This window comes from Trichoderma breve, chromosome 1 (genome assembly GCF_028502605.1).
Source record: "Trichoderma breve strain T069 chromosome 1, whole genome shotgun sequence".
NCBI lineage: Eukaryota > Fungi > Ascomycota > Sordariomycetes > Hypocreales > Hypocreaceae > Trichoderma > Trichoderma breve.
Genome location: NC_079232.1, coordinates 6,390,729 through 6,406,940, shown reverse-complemented (window position 1 = coordinate 6,406,940; position 16,212 = coordinate 6,390,729). Strand labels below are relative to the sequence as shown.

Sequence of the window (16,212 nt, the reverse complement as noted above, 5' to 3'; positions counted from 1 at the left end):
ACCGAAGAAGAGACAAGAAGCCCATCTACGGTTGGTATTGTACGAAGCACTAGCCTAGCACCAAGGCCCCCGATAGAGACCAGAGGACTGGCCTGGACTGGACTGGACCCTGAGCGAGGCTGTGGTGGATAAGGCGAACAGGCCCTTGGACCTGGACTCATGACAGCGCATGGATGTCAAATCAGGAGCCCACCAGTAAGACCTAAAGTGCGGAGACGGGATTAAGAGAGTCGGCTCAGTTGGTGAGTGAGTTGCTACATACGGAGTACAGACACAGACATAGACAAAGACAGACAGTGAGATGGGAGGTAAAGATGAAAGAAGCAGATGCAATGGTAGAAACACCGCCCCCTCGCATGCAATTCGTTTTGCATGCGGGACAACCCAAGACAGACAAGACAACACTAGTAGTGCGGCAAGTGTGTCGGTCTTATTGGTTGGCGGCTGAAGCCATCGTGGACCGGTGTAAGCTGCAAAGTTGCGTTGATCTGGTGCAATGCGAGGGTAGTCCTTTGTTTCGGCCTCAGCCGCCCCAAAGCAAATATGATATATAGAAAAAGAAGAGAAAACAGAAGAGAAAAAGCAAAAACGACGAAACACAGCTGATGTATCTATACTTCTACATTCTCTCATCCTCAACAAGTCCGGCGGTGAGACGGTTCACAGTCTGGGTACCAGTACGAGACGAGGCCGCGCCAGCCGCTCCAGCGAATGCCGCTCTAGTCACCTGCGGGCGCCAAAAGAGTCTCAACGGTCTCGAACCCGAGACAAGCTCTCGGGGGTTTCTCGCATCACAAAGTAACTCGTATGTCAAACCGATATACGGAGAGGCTGACGGAGTACCGGGCAATAACAAAAGATGCATTAGCATATGCAAGGGGGGAGCAATGATTTGTTCAGATCAAGTACACGTCACATTTCCTGTTTCTTAGTAGATGCTTTTTTGCTTCTCCGGGGATGCTATTTGCTTAGGTTTGAATTTTGGGCTTTGCGACACGACACCGAAAGTTGGGATCAACGGCTGCAGGTCTTATTGGCATGTTCCGGGAAGCCTTTTAGGCGTCACCTGATATTTTTGTATTTTGTAGGGGCTTGCATGCATGAGCAGTGGAGCATGTGTGCCGTACAGTCCATGGATGTGCCTGATATTGAATCCGATCCGAGATACCCAGTTATACATACAACCTGGTAGGCGGTATGCAAGAGGTACTTGTAATTCAATTGTAGTCTAGTCGCTTGCTATTTTGTTCGAAAAAGGCCAATGCGGCTTCCCATTTCCAATTTCAACTGACATCATGCAGCGAGAACAAGCGAGGGTCTACAGCGTCTTCCATGCCAAACAGCTGCCATCCCGTGACTCGACTCAAACCACACAAAGAAAACAAAAAGAACAGCGACAACACAAATCTTCCATTCTCAACTTGACACGAATTCATTCAACTCTCCTCATTCGCCACATCTCATCATCCCCGTTTCCGATGTGGGACTCGATACTCCAGGAAGGCCACGATAACCCATTCAAAACCAACTAGAGCATCTCTAAGCGCTCGGCCCCGCCACGCCGCTCCCGCTGTGGTCTCGAGACTACGACTTGCCGACGATCTTAGTCTGTCCACCCAGGCAGATGATGGCTATAGCCAGTCAATAGTCAATCGAACATCCCGTCAATCCCGCATGCATGCACTCCTTGTCTAGCGAAACAAAGGCACTGACTGCTGCTACAATTCGCACGGGAACTCGAACAATGCATCCGGCATCCCTAGTGCATGGCACCGGGGAATCTTCTCCTTCTATCTACTTCTTCTTTTTCTATGAGAGCCCCTGGCGTGCCACATCGGCCTTCTCATCATTCGTCCAGCTGGTCCCAAATCAAGCTTCCGGCCACAAGGTGCGGCTGAGTCTGACACCAACGACACGACACAACGCCTCACACAAACATGGGGGGCATATTGGGACGGGGTAAGTTCTAATATTAGCTGTCGTATACGGTGCCTTGAGTTGCACCAAGTGCCACAAGAACCCCAAGCCTATGCAAGGAAAATAAAAACAAAGGAGACATGCTAATCATGTGCCAGTTTCCTACAGGTGCTACTCTGTATTACTCAGAATCAGTATGAGCTCGACCCAACCATGTCGGCAAAGTTCACCATAGGATACTGCTGCTGAAGTCCCTCGAGCTTCTCACGCAGGTAGTCTCGCTGCTCCTTTTCTGCTCTCTCAAAGCTGAACAAAAACTTGACCAAAAATGCAAAATCTTCTATCCGGCTACTTATTTCTTCTTGTGTCTGGCCGTAGCCTACCGGCAGTGCAAGCACGTCCGCCGCCGTGCTCGTAATTTCAAATATCTTCTGCAAGATTCCAATACCGTGTGTCACAATGGTGGACACGTTCTCTAGTCGACTGACCAGGGCTCGCAACTGAACAGAGAGCCTATGCGCGGGGAAGTGAATTGACAAGCCTTCGTGGATGTTTTGTGATGGCACCGAGCGAAGAAAGCGGTGCGTAAGCCCAAACTGCCAGAGCAGCGTGCGCATCCACAGCCTGGTCACAAACAGATCGACGTGTTGCAACTCCGTAAAGGACCCCCGGCCGCTGTCAATCAGTGCCTGCTCGGCCTCAGATGCACCGATTTCGTCTTCGTCGAGCTGGGCCTGCTTGCTCTCAATCCATTGTAGTGATACTCCCGGCACGGGCTGCGCCGGATTCTGCTGCGCATTCCAGTACAGCAAAAAGGGCCCGTCCATGATCTGAAACAGGCGGATGAGGCGGTTGAATCCAACATCAATGTGCGCCGGGATCGATGTGTCTCGCACTGGTAGGCCTGTAGGCAGTGGCGTCATGATGCACGGGAACCCAGAGAGTATTGTCAGGAAGCGCTCGTGGATAAACACTTCCCAGTATATACGTTGGAACTTGGGCACGTCACGCGGTTCAAGGGGCACTGCGTTGTGTGAGCACTGCTGGACGTGGATCATTTGCACCATCGTCATGGCCTCACGCAGCGAGGCAAAGCTGCGGTCGAAGCGGTTAAAGGCCATCATGGAAACCTCAAGGAAGATGCATGTCATGATGCGCTTAAATGTGGTTCGCAGCTCAGTCAGCCTCCCGTTCTTGACGTCCGCCATCGAGTCTGCTCGTCTATACGCGCTGAGGCCGAGTCGTATCAGCTCCGTCATCTTGGCACCCGCCTCACCATGCACAGTGGGAGTCGTGAGATTGATTGTCACCGCCCCCATTGCGTACACGAACGCTGCGTCGTCGAGGTTGGCGTGCATGCTATCGATTGCCTGGCGCACCTCATAGCTCGTGATGATGGGGCTAACTGGGTACACCTGCTCTTCATATTTGGGCAGCATACCGATGAAGAAGCCCGTGGTGAAGGCAGAATGCTCCAAGGAAAACTCTGCCCCAAAGCCACCTCTCGAGTCAAACCCCATACTACTCCCAAAGCCGCTTCCAACTCCAGCTCCAATGCCTGCACCCCCTCTTCCAGAACCAATTCCACTGCTGATGGGTGATGCATCTTGCTCCGGATTCACTATCCCAGCGATGGACGTGACCGCCGGACCTGGTGGTCTTTCTGGATAGTCAGCCAGCGACGACGTGCTGCCACGACTCGGCGAAGCCGCTGCTACATTTGACTTGTTGCGCAGCTGCGTAACAAGGCGATTGCGAACACTAGGCTTGCGTTTAGTTGATGGCGAGTAGATGCACCCAAGGCCTAGATGTGAGCATTGCGAACAAGGCTGCGTGCTATTGCACTTCACCTTGCGCACCCTGCATCCATCGCATGCTTGTGCCGCTCTGTTACTCATGGAGGATGCGCATGAGATTGAAATCGGGGGTCCTTAGCTCATGGCGGCACTAATCCGAGCCTAACGAATGGGTCCAGCAGCCGGATGCGAGGAGATAGAGAGGAGCAGAAGAGGGAGAAGAGGAGAAGAAAACGGCACAGCGTGGATCGCCCCCGGAGCCGGGATTCTCGGTGTAAGAAGAGGGACTACGGATGGAGTATGGGACGAGTCGCGATGCCGACGCACACACACTCACACGGCAGCAAGATCCAAGGGGAGGCGATGCGGAAGAATAAACAATGGCGATCAGAAAATCACAAACCAAGATTTGTCGGTCTATCCCCCACCGGGTGTATTGTGTATGGCGGAGAGAAAGGTGGGGGGGAAGGCGAAGCGGCATGCCTCGCGATTTTATGGACGTTTTTTTCAGCTTTTGCGCGAGAACGTGGCTTTTCGCCCCCACGTGTTGCTACAACTATGCATCCATGTGCTTTCGAGCGCTCTTTTTAAAAAATGGAGTTCGGAGAACGGAGTACGTGCTATTGCGGAGCGCGATCACGAGTGCAAGTGCTCAATACGGCAGGCAAAAGAAGAAGACCGACCGTCTGAATCGGATGCTGTAAATGGCCTAGGCCATTCTGGCTATTATCCATCAAAAGAGACGCGGGTAAAAACAACAGCTTGAATTGGGCATCACTAATAAACAATCAAAGCCTGTGAGGACAACAGACGAACGGCTTGCTTCGGGCCAGCTCGGTCTCTGTTCCCTAGACGACGAGCTTTACGACTTGGTCGTAACCTGCTCAATCTCGGCCGTGGAACCTCCATCCTTTCTAATCGAAACAGACTCGAACCCGGCATCAATCCTTCCCACGGCAGTGGTGGCAAACTTGCGGGCACTCACTCTCTGCTCAAACAAGGTATCCAGCTCACCGTATGTCCTGCCCTTGGGCTCCGGAAGGCGGAAGAAGGTCCAAGTAGCACAGCATAATGCAGTGCCAGCCCAGAAGAAGCCCGTCTTTGCACCCCAGCCCCATGCAGTGGGGTTGAGCATGCGCGGTGTCAGGATGTTGGCAATGATGCTGGCAACGTTGTACATGTTCCTTGCCAACACGACCGACTTGGTTCGAAGACGGGTGGACGTGAGCTCGGCAACGAGGGAATAACAAATGGGACCTATTTCGTGTTACTATTATGGAGACAATATCGCCGAGGACGCGGGAGACAAACCAACTGAACAGTCGTATACAAACGTAAAGATAAGGAGCAAGGAGCCAATGCCCCATTGCGCACCGGTATTGGATGAGCCTGCGAAAGACGCGCAGCCAATGGTGAAGAGAATGATGCATGCACATACCTGGCCGGTAAAGAACAATGTTCTTCTGCCGAACCAAGTCATCAGGAACCAAGACATGATGGTGCCGACAATGCCAATGCCGTATTGGCCGAGAGACATGCTGAAGGAGTTGCTGACGGCCAATCCTGCTTGTTGGTAAAAGTATGTCGAGTATCCCATGAAGTTCGAGCCCGAGAGAGTCTGGCCCATCCAAACCATGCAAACGATTTCGGTGCGGCGAGCATTGATGCCCTTGAAGAGATCCCAATACGTCGTGCCGGAGGTCAACTCTCTCTCCATCTCGTTGGTATGAATCATCAGCGATATGGTCTCGTCAATGCTAAAGTCGGCATCCTCAACGTTGCGGCTGGTGAGGCGGGCCAACGAATGTTTGGCCTCATCTAGTTTTCCGTGGCGGACGAGCCACCATGGAGATTCGGGAGCAAGGTAGATGCCGATCATCAAGGGGACTGGCCACATCCACTGTAGTGCAAATGGAATCCTATAACCCCAATCGTCCGTCCTGGAGACCATGGCGCGGAGCACGCCAGACGCGATGAACTGGCCGATAACCCAGCAGAGGTTATTATACGTCGTCAGATAGGCTCGAAGATGGGTCGGGCAGACCTCCGAGGCGTACGTAGTTGTCAGCGTCTGGAAGATTCCCCACGGAATGCCGGCAAGGATTTCTCCAGCGAGCAGTTGAGGCAGCGATTTGGCGAAGAAAATGATGAAGATGAAACCCGTGATGGCAATCAGCGCACCGATCAATGTCTTGCGATATCCAAAGCGGTCGGCGAGGATACCGTTCATGAAGAGACCTATGATTGAGCCGCAGAGCACTCCGTTGGTGAGGCCAGACTGCCAAGCGGCCGTGAGTTGGTAAGAGCCGTTGGGCTGCAGGTCTCCAAATTGGCGTTGAAAGGCTGGGTATGCAAAGAGCGACCGCAAAAGGGCCGTGTCGAAGCCGTCCATGATGATGCAAGTCGAGATGAAAATGGACCACAAACAAGCTTTCCGATACAGCTTGAAGGATTTGACAAAGCCCATGTTATGTTCAGCTTCAGTCGCCGCCGCGGCCTCCTGGACAGTCGAAATGTCCACCTTGGCAGGCACGGTAGCCGAGACATGATGCGGCTCTATGTCTTCGTTTCCTGCCATGTTGGCAATACTATGGAGTAACAAAAGAAGAGGAAACTTCAAAGGGGGGTATCAACCTTGAGGTGAAATAGAGGTTCTCAAGTCATCCACACTGCAGGCTGAAGACTTGGCAACTGGAGTTGAATGAGAAAAGAGGGGGGAAACAAGATCCCGAAACGGTACTCGACTGGAACTTATATACACGACTATCAGACGTGGTGAGCAAGTCTAGCCCAGGCAAGATTCTACACAATCGTGTAGTAATGCAATTTGGTGAAGAGATGAAGAAGAATAGATCGTGGCTATTGACGGGATGACATGGAACTTCGAAAGCCATGGCGTGGGTGTTGAGCGGATAATATGGTTCAATTTAGCTCAGGTTAAACTAGTGCGCCACTGCCAGTTAGTTGGACGCATGCCCACGCTCACCTCCGCCAGTCTAAAAGCGATCCGAAGAGTTGTTGGTCATCTAGCTTCGTCCGGGGTAAACGTGAAGGGATCATGGGAACCTGCAGGCTTTGTGGAGTGTCGATTGCGGTTCTTCGGCATTCGACTTGGTCCAGTCTAGACTGCTCTGTCGGTCCGACAGATGGATGTCGAGCCAGTCTCTCTGGATGTCAGAAAGGCGACTATTCGGGTTCAATCTTTGATTCTAGCAGCCCGCTCCTGATCTGCCTTATGTGTTGTTATTATGTTTCTTGTTATTCGTGTGTATGTGTCTGAAGAGCAGCCAACAACCCTCTCATGGGATCTCTGCATATTTCGAGGGGCCTTGGATGTAGCAGACTCAAATAGGCAATATACCAATCGGCAACCTTGCATGATTTCGTCTAGCATGGTCACAACGAAGCCGGAGGGGGGCTGACCAGCAACACTCGCCAGCTACCCCATGGGGACCCCACGATGTACTGAGCATGGATACCGGATAGCAGCCGACAACAGAACTCGAACCACTGTCTGCGCATTGGCAAGTGTCGGTCCGAGATATCAGCTTGAATTCGAGCAGGTGATTCGATTTTGAGCGCCAAGATGAAACTATTTCTCAGCTAATTCAACTATTAGCCCAAGAATTGGCCGTCTCAGAAAGACTTCATGGGAAGACAGTCTCGCTGTCTAGGTAAACCTGGTACGATGCCAACCTCGCGGAGACCAAGCTGCTTAGCCCGAGATACGTGCTTCAACAACTGGCTCCACTCATTCATACTCTAGCACAGGTTTGAGGGGCAAACACTAGCAGGTTGTAATCGGAGTGGCTACAACCTCGCTTCAACGGCACGCGGAGCGAATTATCTCTGCTTACCATCCCATAAGACGCTGCTAGTGTGCTCGAAAATGGGGAATAACGCAGCCAAGGACCCATTGCAAACCGCCAGAGCCAACAGTCTAAAGGTCAAGTGTCAGAGCGGCTGGAGAACTTGATACCGAAAGGGCATAGCATCGGGCCGACAATGGTCCAATGGGCATCTCTTCTTTTTCGTCGGTCCGACATTCAGCAAATCATGGTCTTCGATTCCCAGTTTGCGCCGTTAGCCTGTCCACCGAGACACTTCCCCCGCCTTTCTTTGGGAAGTATCTACGCCTGGCAAGCGATACGAAGATGGGCTCGGCCAACTATCAACCATCGACAACAGATACTACTCCGGAAATAGTCACTATGGGTTTCGGTAAACATCCGCTCTTCCTATCAATGGACACCTAGAGGAGCCCGCTTCGTGGTCATGCTCATTCCCCGTTGACAGTGGAGTTCCAAGCATCGTGCTGCTATAAACTTGTTGAGCGAGCTCTCCATTATCGCTAGACAATGAAGGCTCATACGGGGGATTTAAGAGCCCGGTTCGGGATTTTTCAAAGCTCTCCTGAGATTCTTGAATGATTACACCCCTTTTCCTCACCGAAAACGAAGCAAAGTGCCCAGTTCCCTTTTCCCTTTTCCTTTTGCAACTGGAAAACTCTCGCTTTATAGTCTCTTTATTGACGACTGTGGACTTATCCAAATCACTTTCTCTCCTACTCTATTCTCTCTTTTTCTGAGCTCTACTCGAAAACATGACTGTGCCTGGGCGTCTCAAGCTGTGGTGGAAACATGCCGTAATCTACCAAATCTACCCGGCATCATTCTGTGATTCTAATGGAGATGGAATTGGTGATCTTCCAGGCATCACCTCCAAGCTTGATTACATCGCTAGCCTTGGTGTCGATGTTGTCTGGATCTGCCCCATGTATGACAGTCCTCAGGTGGACATGGGGTACGACATCTCCAATTATGAAGACATCTACCCGCCTTACGGCACTCTACAGGACATGGAGACTCTCATCCGCGAGGCCCATGCTCGAGACATGAAGATCATGCTGGATCTTGTTATCAACCACACATCCGACCTGCACCCTTGGTTCAAGGAGTCCCGCTCAAGCAAAGACAACTCAAAGCGTGACTGGTACATTTGGAGGCCAGCCAAGTATTCCCCCACTGGCCAGCGTCTTCCTCCAAACAACTGGCGCTGCAAGTTTGGCGGCGACAGTGTGTGGGAGTGGGACGAGCAATCAGGCGAGTACTATCTTCACTTGTTCGCCAAAGAGCAGCCGGACCTGAACTGGGAGAACCCTGCCACCCGCAAAGCCCTGTACGCTTCAGCAATGGAGTTTTGGCTTGAACGCGGTGTTGATGGCTTCCGTATCGATACCGTCAACATGTACAGTAAGCCACCCGGCTTGCCTGATGCACCGGAATTGGACCCCGGAGCGCCATACCAGGTGGCAGATATGCTGTACTGCAATGGTCCCAGAATGCACGAGTTCCTCAGCGAGATGAATCAGATTCTGGCCAAGTATGGCGCCATCACGGTTGGTGAGCTTCCCTCGACACCGGATATGGCTCGCGTGCTACAGTATGTGAGTGCGGAAGCCAAGCAGCTCGACATGGTCTTCCAGTTTGACGTTGTGAATGTTGGTTTCAACCGTCCACTGAGATACGACGCAAAGCCCAAAGACTGGCAGCTGCCCGAGTTCAAGGAAGCCATTGCCCGGACTCAAAACCTGATCAAAGGGACCGATGCTTGGACAACAGTCTTTCTAGAGAACCACGACCAGGCGCGATCAATTACACGTTTCGCAGATGACAGCCCTCAGCATCGAGTTGCGAGTGGAAAGATGCTGGCTCTTCTGCAGGCCTGTCTAAGTGGCACCCAGTACATATATCAGGGCCAGGAGATTGGAGCCATCAATGTCCCAGAGGAAGGCTATCCGCTCGAGAATTACATCGATGTCAGCAGTTGCCTCTACCTCGACTTTATTCGACAACACCGCAACGGCCAAGGTATGGACAAGGCCCTCACTTCTCTAGCACATTTTGCGCGAGACCATCCTCGCGTTCCAATGGTATGGAACGGGAAGGCAAAGTACGGTGGCTTCTCTGAAGAAGCGGAGAAGGCTGGAAAGGAGGTCAAAGAGCCTTGGATGAAGCCTCACCCCCTAGCTGGTCAAATTGATGTCGCTTCGCAGCTTGACGACCCGCACAGCGTCTTGGCCTACTGGCGAAAGGCAGTACGCTTCCGAAAGGAGTATGCCGATCTGCTCGTATATGGCGACTATCGGACACTACGGGAGGAGGACAAGAGTATTTACACTTTTGTGAAGGAGCCGCCATCAAATGGATCGGCCAAGGCCGTAGCTGCGTTCAACTTTACAGGCGAGGAGAGGAGCTGGGAAAAGCCCACGATTGAAGAGCTAGAAATTGAAGAGGGCGCCGAAGTCAAGTTTGTGCCAATCATGTCTTCGTATGACGGCAAGATTGATGAAGGGGCTTTGCGTCCTTATGAGGGGAGGGTCTACATCGCCTCTTGGTGAATGTTTCATATTACAGGATAGATGCAAAGACAACATTGTGCTTGTGAACAAAGCAAATCAATTCCTTTTGCCCCTTATTGGTGGAATAATCAGTGGAGAATGTGATATGTTCTTACAACTGGAAGAGTTGAAACCGACAACCCGGGATGGAACATTGATTTACCGAGCCATTCAGAAGTTGGTGGGTTTGTGCGAAATTTTCAACTCCAATATTCCGTCATAGTCTAAGATATGCTTCCCGATTGCCAATCAAATAGGCCGTGTGGCTCAATGGCAGAGCGTCTGACTACGATTAAGTAAATCAGGAGGTTGCAGGTTCGACCCCTGTCTCGGTCAATTTTTTTCTCGCAGGTTTCTGTGATATTTCTTTTTGACGGGAACATTATTGGTATTTCTTTGTGAGATTGTGGTTGATGTTGTATAAAGCAGTTGATGTCCTTTTGGGGGAAAATACCCGAGATTGCCTGACCCTTGACGAGTTGCCCGTGTCCAAGTCTTGGCGATGGGGCTTGACCGCTTGGAGTTTCTCTCTCTCATTGCAAAGACAGAGCACAACTCAGACAGCCGCAACTTATATGCAGCACGGATCTCAGGCCAGTGTTATTATGTACATGAAGAGGCGCATTGCTCGTGTTCCGGCTCGTCGGCAGTGCCAAATCAGGGGTTACTAGAATCTCACACGGGGGTGGCCCTGCAACTCCCCGTTTTGCAAGCCAAAGAGCAGATCTATCTAATCAGATTCCGCTGCGTGGCATTCCCGCCAACTTCCTGCATACACGAGCTTTATGGAATCGGAACGAGCATATTTGTTAGTCATGTCAAGACTCGGAATGGCTGTTCAGACGTGTCAGTAAATACTACCTGATACAAGTAAATGCACGAATCATGGCCTACTCTGTTGGTGCTGGCGTAGATGCGGCTCGGCTCATCGGCAGAAGGATGAGTCGGGAATATCTCTGCATTAGACTTGTTGTCAACCTTGTTTTCGGTTCGACGAATGAAGGAAGCATAAAATAGAAAGCAGCACAAAGTTTTACTCATCAGGCGCTGTAGATGGATCCCAACATCACAAGAGCAGCAGAGGCGCATTGCATTGACCGCTTCTTGATTACTTTCTTTTTCTTCTTTTTTTTCTCGTATTTCGACCTCGCATCAGGGGGCGAATGACGTCGAGACCCTGAATGACACAGAGTGAGATGCGGAAAGATCGTCAGTTTGCTTACCGGACTAGGCTGGAAGAGGAGGGTGCAGCAAGAATATATAAACGACTGATGCCACCAGTGTTTGGAAGACGATCCGAAGACGACAGCAGAAAACAAGCAATCAATCCTTTGAAACGAAACACTTTATCATCTCGATCATCATCATATCAACAACTTTTCATCACTCAACATGAAGTTCTTCGCCTCTTTCGTTGCCGTTGGCCTCTTTGCCGGCTTGTCTCTTGCCCAGGACAGTGTGCAGACTGCTCACGTCACTCTCCGTTCGGAGGGCGATGACCATTCTTACCCTCTCACTGTTCCGGCCGATGGCAAGCCCGTCTTGACATACAGCACCCTCCCAATCGTTGTCATTGACGCCCCCGACTTCAACGTTCTCCAGGCCTGTGTCATTGAGACTCCCGGTCCGAAGAACTTGAGCAGCACCATTGCCTCTGATGGTGTGACACAGCAGGTCGTGATTGATCCCCCGCAGGCAGTCACCAGCATTTCTTGCCAGGGAACTTGTGTTGAGACTTATGGTAAGCTTTGTGGATGAAGGATAGTCGGGTGGTTGTAATATCTGTATGCTAACTAGTGATGAATAGGTTCTTGCTTCGGTCCGGACGGTCAGTACGTTGGAGCTTGCTGCAACGGCATGTGCATTGCGTCCAAGTGCAAGCCTTGGAACATTGGCTCGCAGGCATAAGGGGGCTGAGTTGTGAAAAGCTTGAGACTTGAATCACTATTGAAGGGACTGGTATCTGCAATGTGTATGCGTATGGACATGATTATAATGGTGACAACTGGGATATCTTTGTTGGATGTGACTTTCGCTTGTATACGATTATAATGCTATCGGAGAAAATTCTGAAGTTATTCATATACACAGAGACCAAAAGCAACAGAAGTGCAAAAAGGCAAAAAATGACACCTGAGGGATTCGAACCCTCGCCTATTACTAGACCGCGAAGCAAGATGAAATCCTGAACACGGCGCCTTAGACCGCTCGGCCAAAGTGCCTTTGATGGATGATGATGGGCGAGAGGGTGATTGTTGGGACTCAAGGACGAAGAGAGGCGAGAGAGAATCGCGATGCTGTTGGAAGCGGGAGAATTGTGTGTTTTTCACATGCGAGTGAGAAAAGACTTGGTAAGAATAATTGGTATAAGCTACCCTGCATTCTATATATATACCGAAAGTGGAAAGTGGGCTTGGCTAAAGGATGATGAGAGAATTCGTCAAAGTCATCGTGAGGAAGAGAGGTAGACATTCATGACAATAGGCCATCTATCTTGATATCGTACAAAGGAGAAAAGCAGCATTAAACAAAACTCGTGGTAGCAGCAGCGCTCCGTTAACGCCATAATTTCTGTCAATTCGTATCGTCGTGAGGTGAAAAGTCGTCCGTTGAATACAAGCAATCCCTTGTCTAAATGGGCAAAGAAAAAGGAGATAAGCCAAGTTGCAGATTTCATCAGGTAAAAAACAAGCCGCCGCCGTCATCATCGTTACGCATAACCGAACAAAAAAGAGAGAGAAAGAAAAAAGCCGGCAGTCGTCCCTAAACAGATAATTCATCAACGCTTCTTGCCGCCGCCAGCCAGTCCATCAGCCAGGGCAGCCGTCAGAGCAGCCGTAGCGACCTTGGCTCCCTTTGCGCCCAGCCAAGGACCGGCTTCTTTGCGGTTCTGCATAATGGCCTGGGCACCAGCAGCCAGGGCGGTGCGAGCGCCGGCCTGAACCACTGGGTTCTTCCACCAGGAAGTGCCGCCTTTAAGTTTGAGACCCGAGCTGGCCACTGCGGGCATGGTGTTGCGGCGCTTGAGTGAGGAGCGGTTGCTGCTGGGTGCTGCACGGTCACGATCATGGCCGCCGCGATCATGGCCTCGATCCCGGTCCCGGTCCCGGTCCCCGCCCCGGGTTCGATCTAGGTCTCGGCTGCGACTTGAGCCGTGACCGGCATCCGTGTCGCGAGGCTGTGAGCGATGTCGTCGCTCCCGGTCATCTCTTCTGTCGTCATCGCCGCGAGAGCGTGATGACTTTTGGGGTGGTGATGACTCTACTCCTCCATGGGACCGGCGAGAAGAACGAGGGTCCCTGCTGTTTCGGTCATCGGACGAGGGTGTTGGGTATCCGCGTGAAGAACGACTCTTTGGGTCTGGAGAGTCATATCGAGATCGCCGTGGGGGTTCTGGAGATGGCTCACGGCGCGAGGACCTGTGACGCCGCTCACGTGGATCTGACGAGGGAGGGGGGTAGTCTCGTGAGCGCCGGTCAGCATCTCGGTGGCGCGAATCTCGCTGTGAATCTCGCTGCGAATCTCTCGGTGAGTCCCTCGGCGAATAAGTGTCGCGGTCACGGTCACGGTCACGGTCACGGCGGGATGAGCGAGGATCTCGTTGAGGCGGAGGAGAGGGCGCAGAAAAGGGCGGCGGGTTTGGATGTCGACGGCTGCCGGATGGCTTCGCATTTGCGTCTCCATAGCCTGGTGACGGGTTGCGACGGCTGCTGCGCCGGGATTTGCGGTCGTCGTCGGGTGAGTAGGCGGGAGACGGGGGTCGGCGGCCCTTATCTGATCGGCGACGAGAGGATGAAGGGTCTTGGTATGAGTCGAGAGGCTCGTCTGGGCTGTAGTATGAGTGGTTGAGGCCTTGTACGGGCTCCGGCCGTGACGAGGGGTAGCTGGGCATGGTGATGAAGCTGTGCTGTAGCTCTATCCGTGGGAAAGGGGGGATAGACGAATGGTTACAGGGTGAAGGAAGTTCTCAAGGAAGCAAAAGACAAACCATTCTCAAACCGAGAGCAGGATCAAGGAAGGGAATTGCGCTGCTTATGTATAAGCCGGAAGGGTGATGCCGTCAACATGCATCCGATGTCTGAGGTTGGAGGGCAATGATAAGCCCCGCTGACTTCTGCAGGTCAGAAGGGCCTTACAGGGAAAGATGGCCGATTTGCAGCGCATCAGGCCTCCAAGCTTCCAATAGACGCGCCCGGCTCCCGGTCCTACAGCGATGGTGCAGCGGGTTTCCAGCGATCCGGAGGCGCTGAGAGAGGCTACAGGGGGTTTGCAAGGTTTGGGGGCCTCCTGACGTCACGCGGGCCAATGGGCGAGTCCGGCGGTGCGCCTGATGGGAAGGGCAGAAGTCGCCTGACGTCAAAGAAACGCTTTTCATGTGGCGGAGCCAGCGACAAAAGAAGTTTTGAAGGTTTTGCACAAAGAAGAAAGCTCTGTAAAGAAGTTTTTTAAAGGTTTTTTGAAGGACCCTGATGGGTGTTGCAAGGATGACAGGATTTGGGGAGGATCATCGTGGATTTGGGGGAAACGATTGGCAGCGGATCAGCGATATCGGGTTTGATATGAGGTTCTTGTGTAACCTACATTCTACATCGACATTTTGCGTGATGCATGGAAATATCACGAGTATTCACCAACACAAAGGACTACTGCTGCTGCCTACAACAAAATTTCTTTGTTCAAATGGTATATCACATTCGAACCGAGGCTGGAGGAGGCAGTACCTGGTATTATCCAATACGACTCTTGCAAACCTGCGCACCTGTAGGTTAGCACTTGCACCTTGTAGGCAGCCACGCGAGAAGCCTCACGTGCAGCCGCGAAGAGATCAATGACTTGGAGATTCCGACCAACCAACATTTGACATTATCTCTCCCCATCAGCAAACATTCGACATCCCCATACAACCCCATGCAACCAGTACAGGCAACACTGCATAGCCTTTAGGGATGTTGGGATGCTCGGTGAGTTTTCGCCGGCCAAGCCTTTTCCGCGAGTCTAAACGCTCGATCCGCGCCGCCACCCGCGATCAATCCGCGCCCCCGACTCCCGATCCCCTGGGCTAACGCTTCGGTGACACAACACAGTACATTTTGATCCCTTGGCGGATCCGAAGCGCCCTGAAGTTGAAATAAATCAGGTCACTCTTTTGCCTGCGCCTTGATACTGCGTGGAACGACTGTGCGACACTCCAATCGATGGTCGGAGTAGCCGCCGTTCTCCTCCGGCTCTGTTCCATTTGCCTTTCCCCGGCTCCGGTTCAATCCGACCTCTTTTGCCCATGACATGGTTACACATCATTCCTTGCTGGCTTGTCTTTCACTCACTCGAGTGTCTGACATTTGGCAAGCTCAGATTCGGCACGTTGACATGTGGCGAAGAGCCGAGGGCGGATAGCGTGGCGGCTACCCGGTATTATCCTGATATTCGACGCCCTGTCTCACAGCGCCCCTTTTTGGTGGCTTGACTGAGGCGTGAGACATCTTGCGAGCTGACGTTGAGCATGTCTCAGTTGATGGTACAAGCGTCATGCTGCCGTTAAACGAGCTGACTGTCTGGGGGCCATCGTGGGGAATTGCGTCTGTGCATACATCAATCACTTTCGATAGACACATCGCCGATCCAGAGTACAGGTATGGATATCAAGTTTGGAGCCTGCATTGAGCATATGCATACGGATACATACTCGCACTGCATTCGGCAAACTTGAGGCTGAATCGTAGCACCAAAAGAGATCCCTTACTGCGGCCGAGAGAACCGTTATATCGGCCTATGCGGCCTTGTCAAACGTCGGCTGGGCGATCCTCTATGGATACCTCTAGCTGCGCAAGCATGGCTCGAGCCCTGCTATTCAAGGTAGATCCCTGTCGTCCATTGCCTCGATGTGGACCTGACAACCGCCTTTAGATCCCGATGACTCCGTCCGAGTCCGCGCTTTAATTTCAATACGAGCGGGCTGCCTGCAGATCACTTCTTCACAGTCTTCAGCCGCTCGCAAATTCAGCCAATCTTGGACCTCGGCAATGGCCTCGATATGGATATGCTATGGGCACAGATTGACGGGCGATCCACCGCCGTTTTCTACTGGCTATCGTGAAACCC

At 52.0% G+C, this 16,212-nt stretch overlaps 5 protein-coding genes across 5 annotated transcripts; 2 read left to right on the top strand and 3 right to left on the bottom strand.

The window, feature by feature from the left end:
* Positions 1–2,108: 2,108 nt before the first annotated feature.
* Positions 2,109–2,534, bottom strand: T069G_01870 (uncharacterized protein; the record flags this gene model as incomplete). The annotated part of the gene is made up of 1 exon (XM_056169080.1): positions 2,109–2,534. The coding sequence occupies one exon, from the start codon at positions 2,532–2,534 to the stop codon at positions 2,109–2,111; it is 426 nt and encodes a 141-aa protein (XP_056034396.1).
* Positions 2,535–4,575: 2,041 nt separating this feature from the next.
* T069G_01869 (sugar transporter domain-containing protein) lies at positions 4,576–6,291 on the bottom strand (the record flags this gene model as incomplete). The annotated part of the gene is made up of 2 exons (XM_056169079.1): positions 4,576–4,970; positions 5,025–6,291. 2 exons carry the CDS (start codon positions 6,289–6,291, stop codon positions 4,576–4,578), a joined length of 1,662 nt encoding a protein of 553 aa, XP_056034395.1.
* Positions 6,292–8,316: 2,025 nt separating this feature from the next.
* Positions 8,317–10,113, top strand: T069G_01868 (alpha amylase, catalytic domain-containing protein; the record flags this gene model as incomplete). The annotated part of the gene is made up of 1 exon (XM_056169078.1): positions 8,317–10,113. The coding sequence occupies one exon, from the start codon at positions 8,317–8,319 to the stop codon at positions 10,111–10,113; it is 1,797 nt and encodes a 598-aa protein (XP_056034394.1).
* A 1,392-nt stretch (positions 10,114–11,505) lies between these two features.
* On the top strand, positions 11,506–12,021 carry T069G_01867 (uncharacterized protein; the record flags this gene model as incomplete). Its single annotated transcript, XM_056169077.1, has 2 exons — positions 11,506–11,854; positions 11,921–12,021. 2 exons carry the CDS (start codon positions 11,506–11,508, stop codon positions 12,019–12,021), a joined length of 450 nt encoding a protein of 149 aa, XP_056034393.1.
* Positions 12,022–12,892: 871 nt separating this feature from the next.
* On the bottom strand, positions 12,893–14,005 carry T069G_01866 (uncharacterized protein; the record flags this gene model as incomplete). The annotated part of the gene is made up of 1 exon (XM_056169076.1): positions 12,893–14,005. The coding sequence occupies one exon, from the start codon at positions 14,003–14,005 to the stop codon at positions 12,893–12,895; it is 1,113 nt and encodes a 370-aa protein (XP_056034392.1).
* Between the last annotated feature and the right edge of the window lie 2,207 nt (positions 14,006–16,212).